The 17,875-nt window shown below is 39.7% G+C and overlaps 2 protein-coding genes across 4 annotated transcripts; both read right to left on the bottom strand.

Moving 5' to 3' along the window:
• Nucleotides 1–249: 249 nt before the first annotated feature.
• Nucleotides 250–9,491, bottom strand: LOC115689183 (probable tRNA N6-adenosine threonylcarbamoyltransferase, mitochondrial). 2 transcript variants are annotated; one of them, XM_030615173.2, is made up of 13 exons: nt 9,140–9,491; nt 8,994–9,038; nt 7,954–8,028; nt 7,638–7,734; nt 6,916–7,006; nt 6,601–6,650; nt 5,038–5,228; nt 4,821–4,906; nt 3,926–4,001; nt 3,744–3,827; nt 3,524–3,638; nt 3,033–3,121; nt 250–690 (listed from the first exon to the last, which is right to left on the bottom strand). In XM_030615173.2, the coding sequence occupies exons 1-13, from the start codon at nt 9,458–9,460 to the stop codon at nt 556–558; spliced, it is 1,455 nt and encodes a 484-aa protein (XP_030471033.2). In that variant the 5' UTR covers nt 9,461–9,491; the 3' UTR covers nt 250–555. The 2 variants fall into 2 exon arrangements, with proteins under 2 accessions (XP_030471033.2, XP_030471034.2); XM_030615174.2 differs by lacking the exon at nt 3,033–3,121 and having other exon boundaries at nt 551–690.
• Nucleotides 9,492–10,613: 1,122 nt separating this feature from the next.
• Nucleotides 10,614–16,368, bottom strand: LOC115689167 (arginase 1, mitochondrial). Of its 2 annotated transcripts, none has more exons than XM_030615161.2 (7): nt 16,210–16,368; nt 15,311–15,453; nt 14,924–15,083; nt 14,381–14,514; nt 12,869–13,078; nt 11,655–11,765; nt 10,614–11,061 (listed from the first exon to the last, which is right to left on the bottom strand). In XM_030615161.2, exons 2-7 carry the CDS (start codon nt 15,449–15,451, stop codon nt 10,801–10,803), a joined length of 1,017 nt encoding a protein of 338 aa, XP_030471021.1. In that variant the 5' UTR covers nt 15,452–15,453; nt 16,210–16,368; the 3' UTR covers nt 10,614–10,800. The 2 variants fall into 2 exon arrangements, with proteins under 2 accessions (XP_030471021.1, XP_030471020.1); XM_030615160.2 differs by having other exon boundaries at nt 15,311–15,468; nt 16,210–16,356.
• Nucleotides 16,369–17,875: the final 1,507 nt, after the last annotated feature.

Consider the following 17,875-nt stretch of genomic DNA (forward strand, 5'->3'; position numbering starts at 1 on the left):
TTTATAAGTTCTCAAATTTCGAGCTTGTAAACTTTAAAGCACAACCTATCCATTCCGAGTTTTGATTATACGTGTATAGAATGTTGAAATTTTTGTGCGTCTAGCTTCGGGGAAAAGAAAAGAAAAGGAGAACACACAACCAAACTTGAGCCACGGTGCGTAGAGTTTCAATCGGTCTTCTCAATTCAGCTAAGGATTCGGGATCAGGGAAAGAAGGTGCTAGACTTCGCATGGTCGCGAACATATGACTGCAGTAAAGCTCGACTTGTTTCACTAACCCGAGAAAAGAATGGAACGTAGTCACATTTGGAATACTCATCAAGCAAATCGAACTCGCGCCGAGTTTCATTTACTGTGGTACACTTTACAGACCAACCGATGAAACAACTAATCTCTCCCCATCTACACAAAGTTCTCTTTCCGGCTGCTGATAACATTAGATCTCTGTATCACTCTATGCTTCTCCGACACGACGGACATCCGGCAGCAGCTCCACCACAATAATTCCCTAGACTGAGCTCCAGGCTATGAAGAAATGATCATAGGAGAGACAAGTCAGGACTGCTTCTGTAGAGATTCTTGGATGATTGATGTTAGCGACGGATGAATCCGGGCCGTTCTCAAAGAACGAGCTTCGCTTCTTCCTTTAACATGTTCCTCCCCCAATGGCCACCGAGGTCGCAAATCATACTGTGGCACAAACCAATAAATATCAGCTTTCTTAGGCTGCAACTACAAGGGATTGGCGCATCTAAATGTGATACGGGACGATTTACAACATTCAGGCGCATATATATCTGAAATGCATGGAAATGAAGCATCGCAACTTGATTCCACAGCGATGGAATGTAGAGGAAATAGAACATAGACATGCGCACACACTCATAAGAAATAACTTCTATTGGGCTGGTAAAACAAGCAGATTTTATTCACGAAAAGTAAAGCACATCAAGTCTGCTACAAGGATACATCAGTCCATCATCCTCCAATTCTAAAGATCTTACCATAAACAATAACAAATGTGATAAGTGCTGATAACCGAAAATGAGACCAATGTCAACTTTCCAAATCTAATAAACAATGTCATGTAGAAGCCCCGTTACATGACCTGTTCAGCATTATCTTAATCGACTGAAACAAAATGAGTGACCTTTTAACACAATATATCCCTCTTTCAAATTATTTTTTGGCTAGCCCAACCACAGTGGTTACCGCCTAGTTAGGGGTTCCTCCTTAACCCAAGCACAGGGACATGCAAGCCAGTATGGACCAAAGGGCCTCAGCACATTCACTGGTCTAACTCATCAATGACATTCTACTCTTAATATCCCACTTGGTTATGTATAATCAAGTATAGGAAGACATAACCACCAAGCCTGCTATATATCATCTATTAAAAGGAAAATGTGGGACTAATTCATTTATGTGATTGAGAAAATTTAGAAGGTGCTTTTGCAAGGTCAATTTTCCTGTAAAGCATGAATCTCCACAATATCACTCCTTGTCAATATTTTGAATACATAAGATGCAGACATCATCATGCAATTATCCATTGACCGAATAGTTTCTTCTAGTGCAAGCGCTCTATCATTTGTCGTCAATAGACCTGTTAAACGAGTAAGTAAGGTCGGGTCATAAATGGTCCGACCCAAATTGACCCATTAACCCGTTTATGACCCATTTATTTGTAATGTAAATATCCCGACCCATACCCGACCCGACCCATACCTGACCCATATCGAACTCGGCCCATATTGCTAAAACACTTCTATATTTAACTCAATATAGGAAAACTTATTTCTTATGACTTTTTTTAAAAATTATACTACTAAAACATTTTCATACAATACAATTTTTAATTATTTTTTTATTTTATTAATTTTAATATTTTTTATTTTTTTAAAATCCAATTTTTAATTTTTCCTTTATTTTTGGCCGGTGGCCAGCCACAACGACAGCTGGTGTCCGGCCACTGGCCACGGGCGAGGACGAGCTCGCCGGAGGCTGGCAAAGCTTGAGCTCGCTGATCTGATGAGGTTGAGGCATCGCCGGCCTCGCGAGGTCGAGCTCGCCTGATTGGCAAGGCCGGAGCCTCGCCACAGGCCAGCAAGCCCGATTGGCAAGGCCGGAGCCTCGCCACAGGCCAGCAAGCCCGATTCCGGCGAGGCCAAGCTCGCCTGATTCCGGCGAGCCCGAGGCCTCGCCGACCTGTGGCGAGGTCGTTCCTCCCCTGTGGCCGGTGGCCTGTCGCCGGCCGTTGCCGCGGCTGGCCACCGGCTGAAAAGAGAAAGAGAAAAAAAATAAAAGAAAAAAAAAGAAAAAGAAAGAAAAGAAAAGAAAAAATAAAAATACAAAAAATTCGATTTTTAAAAAAATATATTTTTATAAAAAGGGGTGGGCTTAATGAGTGGGTTGGAAATGGGTTCCACACTCAACCCATTAAGACCCATTTATGATAGGCTTAAAACTTTAAGACCCATTTAAGATGGGCTCTTCAAAGTTATATTGACCCATTTATGATCCATTTATTTTTTAAATGGGTCATATATGGGTTTTAAGACCCATTTCACAAGTCTGGTCGTCAGGTACTAGAAGTCTTTTGATATAGAATAAAACTAAAAAAAGCATATCTTATCACAATCATGATCTTGTTAAATTTCTTGACATAGGACGCATGAATTATGACCTCCATTTCACTTGAATTAAGTTCTTTATACATGTTTAACTAAGAGACATCAACGATTTGCAGTTTTCGCAACTTCCATATTAGTCTAATCTAAATGTATGATTTTTCACAATCTATCTGATGGACTAAGGGACATGTGCTGCCAAAGCTTTCTGGAATGGGCAGAGTTCATCAAATTGGTAAAACTCTTGTGGAGAGAATTAACCAAAACATTCATAATTTTAATATTTTTCTAAGCCACCCAGCTATATTCTATTGTGGTTCATGGTTTTCAGTCCAAGTTCCAGCAGGCTAGAAAGAGTTGTGCTTAGTGATAACAAACAGAGGACATGAAAATCGAACTAACCATGGCATCATCAGGTTCATCCGCTGGCGGTGGAGGATCAAATCTACCCATCCGGAAGTGCTCAATGCCAGTCCAAGCTATCATCACACCTAGTCATATAAGATAATTGTCTTCAGGCCCCTGCAAGGGGCTATGTACCAACCTAATAAACAAATGATAGTGCCAACTATGTCTACGGACAATTTCGACTGGTTTACAACATCTAGATCAACTTTTTGTTCATGCTTCTTTGGATTAGATTCATAAGCTTTGATGAACCTATGCTATAAGCAAAACCTATCAAAAAGTACAATATCAAAAGAACACACACACGTACATATATATAAGTAGCGACCTAATAGAAACCCAAAAGGGAGCTAGATTCTCCATACATGTGCAAACGAAGAACAGGCCATATATTTTATCCATAATTCAAGTTAACACATGCACTCTCCTTTGACCCAAAAGAATGTCATTGAAGAGCTGCTTACCACCCCGAATATATGACTTACCATTGTCAGTGCAAAGGCTAGGCGGAGGACACACAAGTTCCAGGCTCCTTCTCTTCACTACCTGATCAAGCCGAGACCTGACATACTTATTCGATGCAACCCCTCCCGAAATAACCTATACAAGGCATATAGGACATCATGCATCAAATAAAAAATGCCAGAAAGCTTATGTAAATACTCTGAGGAGTCAAGAAATGCAAAGTTAAGTTAGTAATTTCACCAGATACTTCAATGAAGGCTCCATTTCCATTGCCCAGTCAATTGCACGTTCACACCTCTCCTCTAAGTGTAAAACTGCAACTCTCTGCATGTAACAATCGTTTTTTAAATTCCAAATAATTTCAAGCATACATACAAGGTTGTTTGTTAACTAACACCCTGCAGCTCACAGGTTTTAGTCACCTGAAAAGAGGCAGCAATGTCCGCTCGGTCACTTCTATCTTGAGTAGTTGCTGAAGAAATAGGAATCTGAGCATTTCTGCATATGGTACACAAAACATCAACCAGAAGGCCATAAGAGGAACACAAAAAGAGTTACACAGTTTCTATTGCTTCATCCAAGAAACTAGTCGATTAACTGAAGTAACTCTTATCAAGCAGACAGACATAAGGACACACATTGTCAATATTGTTTAAACTGCTTTCAGAAGTCTTTAACAATAAAGTACACTAGCATCATCTGTTTCAAATCCATGATGTACAGTCAGAGGAACTTTATCAGAAGTACCAATTCTCCAGAGCTTTTTTCTTCTGTTATTTCCAAAGATAAGCAAAACTTGACATACACACACAATTTCTGGAATCAGCTATTCCATCCGTACATAATGCATCAAGCTAGTAAATTACCCATTGGTGCCCATTCATTCCAAAGTTTTCGTAAAATGCCCAACATGTAGGGAGAAGGGCGAAGGAATAAAAGGAATGAGTATGTTAAAACCACTCTCATAGTACATTTTTTTTCATGGATACACAGTTTATTTCATTTCGACTCATTAAAAATAATTTAGTAGAAATAAGAGAAGTACAAACAAAGTAATCTTAACTTAGCTGTTTTGACCCCTAAGTTCATTGAGTTTGATACAAAAAGGAAGGCCAAACATGCAGGCCTGAATCCCAATCATTGAAGTTGTCTAAAATCTACAACAGTTGATCGTCATACTTCTGACCATTGATCTTTAGTAGATCATAATCGCATTTTGACATAATATCAGCAGTGAAAAATCCAGCACTTCAAGCTTATTCACACCATAATGGAATAGCAGATACTGGATTTTAGACTTACACCTGTTCTACTTACATTTTTCTGGATTCAATTGCCAGCCTCACTTGGGTTTTCAAGCCAGCATAGGAGAAATTGCAATCTTTATGCTGCTTCATCGGCGTCTAAAGTAGTAGCAGCAAGGTAAGATAAAAGAAAAACTAGATAAAATATAGAGAAAAAAGTGATTGAGTATATGGAAACCCTATTGCAGGACAATCCTAAGAAGATACACAGTAGCTGAAATCATATTAACTGAGAATTTGACTGAGTCTGCATCACCCTCCAGGGCAAGCTGCTCTATAGCTGGTCCACCACTCCTCCTCATATCCAGACCTAGCCACTTTGCTGTCTTATCATATGCCTCGCCTATTGCATCATCTATTGTGGTGCCAAGTTGCACATATTGACCAACACTCCGAGCAAGGATAAGTAGATTGTGTCCACCTACATAACATAGAAAGAACAAACCATAGTTGCAGTTTTCCTCTTTAAAGTTATGGCTAATAGAAGCGAATGCATTAAGAAGTCAAATTCTAACTCAGTCATGAACTATATATGCTTGAGATAAATAACAGGGAGTCAAGAGGCAATCAAAGCTAAAACTTTTAATTTCATGCTGTGCTACACAATGTTACTACTTGAGCAGTAAAACTTTGAATAAAAAATTATACAAGTGATTGAAACTTTACAATCTCATTTTTGGATTGTTTTGGGCCAACCATGACCGACTGTAGCAGAACTCCAACGTTACATGACATAACCATACTCATGCATCATGCTTATGTTGAAGCACAGACAAAACAACAGTTCTTATCTAAAAGGACAAAAAGAACCCACATATTACTGGACTATACAGAGATGGTACTACCAAAAAGACTCATACTTCCACTGTTTCCTCCAACAAAATCGCTCCAACCATCTTAGCTTGGAACAAGGGCTTATACAGGTGACCAGTTAAAATACAGAAAAACTTTTAGTTAAAGCACCAAAGAAGAGGTTGGTTTTCTCATATATCTAAATAAGTGGTTGGTTGCTCACGTGTCTATAGTATTTCAAGGAATGTCTTTTACATTATAACAGCTATAGGTACAAACGCCATACAGCATAGAGGATATAAAGACTAAATAAACACGAACATGCATAATTCAAAGTTGGATAATTTTACCGACAGCACAACACCAACACCCCAGACACCAACACAATAGGAATTAGAAACACAAGTTCAGCACAAAAGAAACATGACCAAACCAAACTGATATGGTTGATATTGTTTGATTTGCTCCCTGAAGTTTGACATTTTTAGTTAAAACTCAGGAAAAGATTGAAATATGAAACACACTACAAAATTGCCATCTGTACACTGATAAGTAGATACATAAAGTTCAATGTCGTAATCTATTAAATAATAAATGAAATTTAGAACTAAGACATTGTCAATGAACATGAGCATTTGCAGTCATGATAAACTCCCGCGCACCACTGATGCCAGCAATTAGAAAAAAGGTTGAGTGATGAGATATTTAGGCTGCAACACATATCTCCCACGTAGACTATACATTTTTTGGTATAAAGACAAAAAGTCTCACAGTTACAGCTTTGCAGAAAGAGAAACCAGGGATAATATAAAATATTAATCAATTACGCATTCAGAAAATATAAATTCATATCTGGTACAAGTAAATCATCCATTCAAGATGCCTATATCACAGTTTGAGGGACATGCTAGACGAAATTCAAGAAAGCTTTTCTTAATCCCAACTGAAGTGAAAGCAATAGTACAATGCCAAGAACATTACAAAAAGTAATAAGATATTACCAGAAATGAGAAGGGCCAAGAAAGGAAACTGCAAATCTTGTTGGACTAACCTGCAGCAGGAGCGAAGTATATTAATTATGGCTAAGCATATCCTCCTTAATTTCTTTGAGTGCACTTGAATAAAAGAAACATCATAACCCCAAAGCAGAGAAGAGAAAACGTTCAAATGGTCCTATATGCATGCTGTCACTAATTCAGTAGACTTTGAAAAAGAGAAAACATTTGAGTTGTCCTTCAACATGTCTAATATGCATGTTTCTGCCAACTACATAAAATTCCTAACTTAGTATAAACAGTTACCTCTTCTTTTTTTACCTTGCAACTAAAGCATGGGCCTCCATGTGGTGGACACCAACAATAGGCTTGCTGAAGAGCCCAGCAATATTTCGAGCTTTTCGCACGCCAACTGCACCACGAAAAGAATAAGAAAAGAGCATGCAGCTATATACCACGTAATATGATGCATTGAACAGGAATGCATGATGCAGATTTCAGTGAGAGAAAATATAATTTCCTTGACCAAAACCTCCTTGAACTACAAATTGTTTCCTGGCAATCCGTCAAAATATAACAACAAAAGCTCCTCAACTCAGTTCATAAAGCTGCTGCTATTTATGTTTGCAGACCGGTGCATGCAAGAAAAGCAAGACATAAATATGTAATTTAACCATCAAAAAAACCACAGGCTCAAGCTAGTGTACATCAGCAAACCACGTGTTCTTGAAAAAGGACATCATACTCAACCAAGGGAATTTCAATTCCACAGTCAAAACTTAGCCAACTAGTTAACACGCTCTACTTCAGACATTTTCGGCCAGAGACCCACTTTAGGTTTCAAAGTAATGTGACCAGCAGATACTTTCAAATTCAAACCAGCCCAAGATTCACGGAAAGAGACAAAGAAAAGAGAGCACAGACCAGACAGAATTTTCTATTGCTTCTTAATAACAGATATGGACTACATAACCCTGAAGTGAACTAGATACTCTGCTTCGTGAAGTAGAAGTAAACGATTAACAATCGAAACATCAGATTACCGCGAAGGCAAAGGCTTAAACCAGGACCGATAGTAACAGCAACTGCAGATAAATCTCTGGCTGTCAGATTAGCCTCACTCAGTGCTTTCTCAACAACCTGCATTGAAGTAATGGAACTTTAAACATGAAAAGAAGTTCCCAATGCATATAATGCCCATAAGACCTTGTTGGCTCATCAGTAGGAGAAAGGGATGGCCAAAAAACTTACGGGAGCTCTTAAAACAGTTATAATAGAAGGGCGCAATAACTAACGCAAATAACAGACAATTGCTTTGATGCTAAACGTTAAAGAAAGAACAAAATGAGAAAAAGTTACCGGGTCAATAGCTTCGGCATGAGCAGCTTCCGCCATTTTGGGAGCAACACCTCCATATAAAACGAGCAGATCTGCCTTGATATATGAAGGTACGCATTTAGGTAATTGCTTGCAATATATAAAAAACAATCCTTCTGCCAAACTTCAGGCACTTATGGAGCAATATCATTAATATGAGAAGGAACTCGTCCACATGAGAAAACAAAAGTTCATAGAGGAATTTGCACTACACAAGACTGATACTCCTCAAATCAAGAAAGGCTTCATCATACATAAGGTAAACAGCAAAACATTGGGTGGACAGCCAGCTATCTTGAAAGCAGCAGCACTGGGCATTATGCAACGGATCACTGCTCTAGTTGCCAATTACAAAAGAAAAGCTACATTTGGATCGCGAATAAGATAACCTAATTTCCAACCCACAAAAGTACATGAGACAGAAAAAGAAAATGAAAAACCTGTTTTTTCAATGATTAAGATGCAAACTATTAAGCTCTTCCATTAGTTATACAGTTGACGGATATAATTTATTTGGACTTCCCTGTCACAACGTCATTAACTGTAATGACTCCAAACCAAGCAACAAATGTTTTTGTGCCTCAGTTTCCCCAACCTCCCCACCCAAAAAATAAAAAAACACTAAAAAAGGAACGAAGAAGAGGTGCGGAAGTTCAAATATTATGTCATTGCCGGATGGTTGAGTAAATGCAGCAGATAACCTACTGTATAATCCCATTTTGCGCAGCCCTTGGGTATCTAGAGCAATTCTGCGATTCTTCATTGATGATTGGACTTCTGTATAACCATCGACCAAAACACTCGTCTTAAACTGTCATTCTAAGGCACGCAAATGATCTGCCTATATTCAAAGCAGAACAGAAAAGAGGAGATAAGCTAACAGCGCCCAAACGCGAGAACCAAACCAACATCAAACAAACGAAATAAGATAAAAGTAAGGAATTTTTCCACAGGTATCATAGGATCCTTAACACATAATGGAAGCCACAGACAGCAGACACTACCAGAACGAAGCCATGTACCTGAGATGACACGACTTGACTTAGAATTTGTCCATCGCCCCTCACCTGAACGCAAAAATAAAATAAAAAAAAGGACCGATCAGAAAACCAATAATCGCCGCAAAACTACCCCCTCCGTAGCAAAAACATTTCGAGAGAGAGCTCACGACGGCGGCCGCGGTGTCGTCGCAGCTCGTTTCGATGCCGAGGACGACCAAATCATCGCCGTCCGTGCTCGCCGTTCCGCCGCACGAAACCGAGGAACTGGAGGTTCTCGAGGTCGAGAAGCTAAAGGAAGGAGAACCCAACGGAGGACCGGAAGGCGGCGGCGGCGGCGGCGGCGGCGACGATGGAGGGAGCCGCGCTCGTCGCTGATCGCGGCGGGCGGATCCCCTGACGGAGCTCAGCGCCGGCGGGAGCGAGAGCTTCGGGATGAAGTGAAGGCGCGAAAACGTTGCAGAGAGGGAAAGGAGCGACGACGACACCATTTTAGAGAGAGTGTGTGTTCACTGAACACTGAACTCCAACTTCATCCGCTCCAACTCTGTATTTCGATTTTTCCTACCTTTTTTTTTTGTTTTCAAATGTATTTTTTTTTCTTCATCATTATATATGCATTTGTTTAAAAATGAATAAATTTTCACGCATTTAATATTCATTAACTCAAGAAAATAATAATTGTGATGTATTTTTATGTTAATCGTGTTTGTCGAAAATATATATGTCGAGACTTTATTAACTAATATTTGAGATTGCATGCATCTGTTAAGTTTTTCCATGTAAAATGAATGAGTCGGGAAATATGATAATCGCATTTGTGCCGGAAGTTGAATATGTCAATCCTATGTTACTTCAGTGATATTTTCAAAGTCGTTTATGTATTTCCAAACTTATAATGCAAGAAAGCAATGATATCTTTTATTGCATAAGTACATTGGAAATTCTAAAACTTATCAAGAAAGTGTAATTGAATCCGAAAATTTTAAATGAATGTAATCAAATCCTAAAACTCGTCACGACGGTCATTTGGATAGGTTTTTCTTTCTATCTGCCATGTCACCTCTGGCGATTTTATCAGTTTTCGCCATGTATGTGAAGCGATGCAAGAGCATAGTGATGGAGAAGAGAGATGGGACTGATGGGGTAGCTGAACTTCGGTAAAGGTTTCGTGGAAAATACACCTAGTTGATGATTCTGCCATCAAAACCTTAGTTTGAATTTAAGTGGAATGAAATTAAAGTGTGCTCATGAGATGGAGGTATTAGGACATCAATACCATTTTGAGCGTTTAGAAATGTTAAAGACCAAAAAAAAGTTCATGAACATCAACAGTAAGGATCCACACAAAGAGAGCACATGAACAGTTGCCACAAGTGATTTGGTTTCTTGTCACTACTGATTGCCCTAAATTGATAGAATGAGCTTTCCCGGCAACGGAAATGGTAACGTGACTTTGATATATTCAACAAATTCTAGGGCATGAGCAGAGTAGACGTTGAAAAACAGAGCAGTAAATTCGCCAGGACTACCAGACAGCCGCGACGGTAAAAGAAAAGGTACATGATTGATTAAGCGTAAATAAAAATTGGATACTTCTCTATGTCATCTTCAGATGAAAAAATAGGATGGTACCGCGAAAGATTAACACAAAAATGAAGCAACAGATTCTATACCTGTTATCATCGCAGATGGCAATGCACATAATCATTTGCCAGTAAAATTGGACAAAAAGAAATGGGAACTAGTAATATTCTTTGGAGCAATCAATTTAGAAGCTTTCCTCTCGTACCACAATCAGATGTTTGACCACAAGACGAGGAGAAAGTACTCATTTCGATATTTTTGCAGTCAATTCTCTTACTAGCTTAGCAGCAACCATTGCCGTCATCCCATCGACAGTGTCGCGCTGGGGGTTGAACTCGACCACATCGGCAGCAACTACATCTGCTTGAAGATTGTGGAGGATGTTCATCACGTCACGGAAGGAGAGACCTCCAGGCTCGATATGAGACACACCTGGAGCGAAGGCAGGATCAAGGCAATCCACATCTATAGATATGTATACACCCTTGACACCTTCTCCAAGTTTCTGTCAGACAAAAAAATACGAGGATGCGTCATTCACGAATCCAAAACATGCACAAGTTCGGGGACCGTCTCTCAGTAAAATATTTCACTGTTAATCATTGGAGCAGGTATAGAAATTTAGAGATTATATGATTCGTGAAGGTTACAAGAGCACAGTCATGCACCTTGCTTAGATCAAGAAAATTGAGACTCAAACTATATTCTAAACTAACCAATCAACAATCTAGAGTTCCTTTATAGCAACATATTATGTATATGTCAGTTGCAGAGAAGAATGCTGATAGCTAGAAAAGTCGTCTTCACCCATGGGCCATGGTAAATGCATCCAGAGGGTAATTAATGGAAACACGCTCCTCTGCCCCCATGCAGTTTGACAATGCAGAAGATAAGAGGATGAGCCTCCGAAGAGCCTTCAGTTTTCAACAAAAAATCACTTGCCAAAGAGTTCCCCAAGTCAAACTGTTCCTACAGTATATTCCAAAGCAGGGAGTGCACTTTGCAGTTTGATAAATATATAAACCAAAAGTAGGAAAATAACATCCATGAGCTAGATGAAGACGAGCGAGAGAGACAGAGACAGAGACAGAGACAGACCAGGTTTTCCAGAAAATTGCGGTCTCTTGAGAATGTTCTCATTTCGAACTGCTCGACACCGAATCTTTTCCCTTGCTCACGCCCTTCACTTGTTATTGACCTGATGCCAACCTGATTGTCAGCATAAAAGTGCATTATTGTCAGCAGTTGACATCATGGAGCAACTTAAAGCAACTAAAACTTGTGAAATAAGCACTTAAATCATAAACGTAGAAAAGTGTACTCCTTTCAAACACTTCCAGAACATGTATAGTGAAACCTGATTCACTTAAGTAGGTCAAGTGGCATCAAATTTAACGAACAAGTATAGGATGTCTTGCCATTATAAATGAAGAAGTACATGAGCATATATGTCCTATAAAAATCTTAATAAACTATTTGCTACTAAATGAAACTAAAGATAACAATCGTCTTGTACACATTATTATCATTTATAATTATGTTATTAATCAGCAGCAAACTTGTGCGTTCAGCAGCAAATCAAAAGGAACATTTGAAGGCTACAACAGATGAACATCCTTTCAGCATAAATCGGAATGTTCAATGACTATGACCGTACATAGCATTCTCCCTGCCAATTAAATGCAATAAAGGAGCATAACCAATTTACTTCTATCAATTACCAAATCTATGTTCTCTCAGCAAATTAATCTGCGTAATTAGGTTGCACACAATGTCAATAAATAAGCCCGAAATATAATAACAATTCTCAGACATGCCCCTTTACCATATAAAGGAGACTGGAAATCCTACTTTCAAAAGGATGTTTCTAAATTTTAGAGAATCCAATTTTAAAAGACTTCTCTAGTTTTGCTACAAACTTTTCAGTGGATGAAATGAAAGTACAAGTACAAGAGGTAGGTACAACCAATGTCCAATGAGAATGGCATTACCAAACTCTCCTCTATCAAAGCCAAAAACGTAAACTGATTTCAACCCCTGGAAGACAAAATAAACTACACCGCAAAACTACTGAAGTAAATTATTACAGATGCAGTTCCTCAAATTGCTTAGATGCAACTATTGAAGTAAAGTACCCAAACCCGCTACAAAAATGATAAATTTTGTAGAAATGTATGCCATGACTCTGACCACAGGCAGCTGAAGTTTATTCTGTATTTGTAGTACATAATACTAGCCAGCACCAGGTTTTTTTTATCCACTGGGCACAGGCTGGACATTAAACAACTTTAAACAGACAAATAAGTAAATACCTGCAAAAGACGTCGTGCATAACCACCCTCCATAATTCGCGCAAAAGAAGACGCATGTGAGTATTTATTTCCTTCAAAAGCATGGTAAATATCAGGATGGGCATCCAAATGTAAAATGTCCACAGGTCCCCCAAGCTTCTCAGAAACTGCTCGGACAACCGGATATGATATTGAGTGGTCACCGCCTAAAACTAACGGCCTCAGTGGATCCTGACATATCAGGAGCAGAAGAAGTCAGATCAGTAATGTTATCATAACTACCTAAAGTATTATCTCGTGATAAAACCCTAAACTGCCAAGCCAATTGAATTTTTCATTATGGCCATGATTATGTTGAAAAGGGAAAATAATACGGTCAAAATTTCACCTCAGTGAGCGTGTTCCATCGACAAAGGAGAAAGGGTATCCTTTAAACAGACAAATAAGCAAATTCCAAATTCTCCAAGCATACACACTAAAGAACTCATTACACAAGAAGTAGGCATCCACAATTATGGAAAATAAACTAGAAACCAAGTATTTCATAATATTATTCCAGCAAGTCTAAAAAGAGCAGGAATTTACCAACCCAACTAGCCCATTACAGAGGATTTAACGCATAGGTCAGAAAATGCTATCTTGAAGTTCATTGCCCGTCGCTAATGACCTCAAGACTGCTCAATCAATTATCTACAAAGAAGTGAAAGATGACTAACACGACTAATAATCTAGTTAAGGGCTACAATAATCTGCAAAGAAACGAAAGATGCCAAACAATATATAAACTTAGTTGAGGAAAATTAGATGCACCACCAAAATTCTACGGTAACCTGGACCAATTAGAAGGTCGAGGATCTTCCACAAAGCTCAATTTGCTCTGTAGTAGAGATCGGCATCCAAACAGAGCCATCTTGCGGTACAAAAGTAGGGGATTTTAAGTTTACAATACATAGGTTCATAAATTCAGGATGAGCTTACAGAAAAATATTATGATTGCAATTTGAAAGTGAAATGTACGAAAATTGGCTATAGCTGGAGAGTGTGAAATAAAATTGCTTCCATCAAGAAAAATAAAGTTTCAGAAAATCAAATCCGCACTTGAGTGAAATTTGACATAAGAGGCAATTAATCCAAGTCTGTGGCATGTGAACTCAAATAAAATGGAAACAAAGGTTTAAGATAGATTTCACAATCTAATTTTTTTAGCCATCGCAATTTCATCAAAGGCTTATATGATAAAATCACTCTTAGTATATTTTGATATTCTATCATGTTGCTTTCCAGCATCGCAAGTTAACAAGAGCTAACACTGAAAGTAGGACAATCAGAAGCTATAGATCTCTACTCATACGGAACAGCACGAGCTTGGCAACCCTAAAATGCTATTTTATGAGTCAAGTGAAGAGACAACATCCAACTTAGAGAAAGCAAGTGTCCACAAGAGTAACTGCATAATGCAAGTGCAACGGAGTGAATAAAAAGGTCCCTACAGAGAATAGTCCAGACAACTTCAAGGGACACAAAATCACTTACCTCTTCCATCACTGATTTGACCGACTCACTGATGACATTCATCAATCTATCATCATCTACTCCACAATCCCGAATTTCTTGAACTGGAACGTCACCAACATCAGTTAACACCCTTGGATCAGTCAGTTCTTTCCCTGAAATAGCAGAACAATCTCAGCAACAGTGGTAAGGTGTTTACACCCAAGCGTTACTATGTATCAGATTAAGTTTGATAAGGGTTTTTTCCTATGATTAGATGATACAAGTGCACAATCAGATTAAAATTATCTTCTTGTTTTTATAAGACTAGACATCACTTGCTGCTAATAATAACTGAGATAAGTCTTATTTCACGCTATTGATGAATGGAAGAAATGTTCTTTGCTACAGTCCACAATTTTTCGTCATCAGATACTCCTATACTGATGCCAGGATCAATATAAGGCAGTGTGTGTTCGTGGCTGTTTCAATTATAGGAAGAGCTTTCTGAATTTCATGAGCACCAATTACAAAAATCATGGAGTCATTTCATTGCCCATATCCAACAAAAACAATAATGATAACCTTCTTCTGTTGCCGAGTTCGTGCTACCACACCAAATGGCTTCCCTTATACGCGGTGGTGCAAATGCAGGCCCCTGAAGAAATGACGAGTTATGACCCAAAGGAACTCCCAGTAGAGATGCTGAAGCTTTTGCACCTCCTAAAGCTCGCACGAGCTCTCCCTACAGAAAAATTATTTTAAGTTTAGAACAATATGTTTTCTTGCACACTAGAAAACTCATATTTGACACTTCCCATAGCAGCAGGTCTCATTGACAAAGTCACCTCACGAACAAATGAAAACATTAACAAGCACTATCACCATTGTCACTACCAGTCTGAATGTAACTTATAAAAAAAGCATGTTTCAAGAGCTAACAGTTAGAAATGAACAATGTAGAACATATACCTTTAACTTCGCCCTCTCTTGAATAAGCGTAAGGGAAGCATCTATCACACGATTTTGGCCTTTCTCGATCAAATCAGCGGGAACATTTGCAGCATTGAGCTTATGCAAGTAATGAACTCCTCTTCGCGCTATAGTCGACATATCTGAAATACCCAAAACTGAAGATACAGTCACCTGCTCGGCAACAAAGAGTTGTACACCTACAAATTGAATAGCCAGGAGCCGCAAATTCGGCATTTTTGCACATTGTTTTTTTTCACAATACCACAAAAGTTTACAGAAAGGAGGGAAAATTAATTTACGCCCCTGTCGTCCGCTACAAACAAGATCCTCTTTGACCCAATAAAGGATATGGACTTCTAATATACGCTTTCATTCACTAAAATCCAAGGATTTCAACACAAAAGAACAGGCAAGGGCACGACGACAACACCGTAATAGCAACAGCACAGCCGCTTATAAGACGGGAATCGCCAGTATATAGCTAAAGCGCACCTCATAGCTCGGTCGGACACTGTGAAAACCGTCGAATCGTTTTGAAAAGTAAGATCAACAAATCTCACTTCCTCGAGTCGCTTATACCAACTCCACCATTTCAGCGTCCCAATCTCACGCAGGGACAATAATCTGAAGCGACCAATTCCATATTTATAGACAGACACAAAAACTACTCTCTCTCTCTCTCTGTTAATCGATCAGAAGCGAGCTAACCTCTCCGTACTCTTCTCCTCATTCCACAACACAGATTGGATAAACGAGCTCCCAGATTTTCCCGGCGAACCTCGCCGCCGCCGCGAAATTCCGACCAAGCGGCGGAAAACCGAGGAGCAGCAGCAGCAGCAGCAGCTCACAACACGAAGGCAAAAGACGGCGAGAGAGAGACAGAGAGAGCTCCGTACCTCAGGGCCGGACGGCGGAGAGCGGAAGCCGCGAGCGAGCGAGCGAAGAAGAAGAAGAAGAAGAAGAAGAACGTACGGACGCGCCGGCGACGGAAGAAGGAGCGCAGAAGGAGAAGCGACGGTTTCTGGGTTTTATAGGAGACGCCATGCAGCTACTGATGAAGAAGAAGGCAGCGAAGTTAAAACAAGTTGCCGAGACGCGAGAAAAAAGAAAATCGAAAAATTAAAAAACAAAACGGTGTTGTTAATAGAATGATTTTATAATTAAGCCTAATTAAAATATGATTATCGGGTGGGGTTTGGGGAGGGAATGTCCGTTCGTGTATCCCGCGATTACACGATAAAGACGCGCTAAAAAAAAATTAATTACTTTTATTTTATTCTATTTTATTCTATTGTATTTTCTCTTTTATGGAAATGGAGTCAGCATCTCTATCCATTTTTCGCTTTTCGGATTTTCTAGCAGTAAAAAAATAATTACGCCGTCTTTGGTTTTTTTTCTTTTTTTTTGTGTGCAATTTGGGTCCTTGAAATTCGTATTGTTTGTCCGCATCCGCCGGAGACTTGGACAGAAAATGCCGAGATGACGTCCATCTCCGTGCCGCATTGGCGCTATCCCCCCTTTCGAATTATTGCTAGGGCAGACTAAGGTCGATGGATAAGAAAACACCAAACATAAAAAGATAAGGAAGATAGAGAGAGGTGTAGAAGAAGGGTGGGGGGATGGCGGCAATAGTAATGTCGCCAAGCCGCCGATCTAGCGACACTTGCCGGCGGCTGGAAGGGGATCGCCGCCGCGGCCTATGATCACCCACGAACCCATTACTCGAATTGAGAGGAGGAGGAGGAGGGACAGATATTTGGACGAGGCTGGATAGACCTCACCGTCGCGTGGAGGCGAATCTGCAACCCCCCTTGTCGTAGATTTGAGGCTAAGAGTCTTGACCCTTGGTGTAGGTCTGGGCCGGGCGATTGTGGCAAGGGCCGCCGCCCTCGCCATTGTGAGCGGCAGGATCAACTCAACACTCCTTGCCGACTCGTGGCGAGGCTGCCGCAACCTTCACCTACCTGTCCATCATCCAATCTCTTTCTCTCTCCCAGGTGTGTTTGTTCATGTGTTGGGCTCGGCGGTCTCGTCACCTTAGGCTAGCGAGGATTCGACCACCCTTGCTGGTGGCTGGGTAGTGCCGCCACCACCACCCTTCGCCGCCCTTGCGACTCCAAGTCACTTATGCCACGTGTCTCCTCGTCTCGAGAGATTTTCTTTTTCAAATTTGCTTTATCCATAAAACAAATCATAAATAATAATATTTTGTATTTATTTTTTTCTAAGTTTGATGCACCACATAGAATCCCAATGAGACAATTAACATCCATTTCACGAGCTCATCAGCATATTCATTTGATTTTTCAATTCATTGCAAACCAAAAAAATTCAAGAATAATATTACACAAATAATTGGAAAAGTTCAGGGACCATTTGACCTGTTGGAACATTGCATGCTCAATAATTTATCACAACAATTACGAAATAGCTTGTGTTGAGCAAACTAACAGAGTTCATAACACGAAACACGCCATGATTAGCATACTAGATGTTGACACTTGGCATTCTAAGAACAATAAATTCTTGTCTAGGCTCGGATCCATATTACGCACTATGGTC

The sequence above is a fragment of the Syzygium oleosum genome, unplaced genomic scaffold (assembly GCF_021117445.2).
Source record: "Syzygium oleosum isolate NSW1041296 unplaced genomic scaffold, Sole_v2.1 Sole_v2.14, whole genome shotgun sequence".
In the NCBI taxonomy this organism is placed as follows: Eukaryota; Viridiplantae; Streptophyta; class Magnoliopsida; order Myrtales; family Myrtaceae; genus Syzygium; species Syzygium oleosum.

Coding starts and splice junctions, on each gene's coding strand:
- LOC115689183 (XM_030615173.2), bottom strand. CDS start 9,460: ATGGTGTCGTCGTCGCTCCTTTCCCTCTCTGCAACGTTTTCGCGCCTT. Junction 8,029..8,993: donor GTCAAGTCGTGTCATCTCAG/GTACATGGCTTC, acceptor TCATATATCAAG/GCAGATCTGCTCGTTTTATA. Junction 3,828..3,925: donor ACATTGCTGCCTCTTTTCAG/GTGACTAAAACC, acceptor TGTTACATGCAG/AGAGTTGCAGTTTTACACTT.
- LOC115689167 (XM_030615161.2), bottom strand. CDS start 15,451: ATGTCGACTATAGCGCGAAGAGGAGTTCATTACTTGCATAAGCTCAAT. Junction 14,515..14,923: donor GAACTCGGCAACAGAAGAAG/GTTATCATTATT, acceptor CTGCTATTTCAG/GGAAAGAACTGACTGATCCA. Junction 11,766..12,868: donor ATGCACGACGTCTTTTGCAG/GTATTTACTTAT, acceptor GCTGACAATCAG/GTTGGCATCAGGTCAATAAC.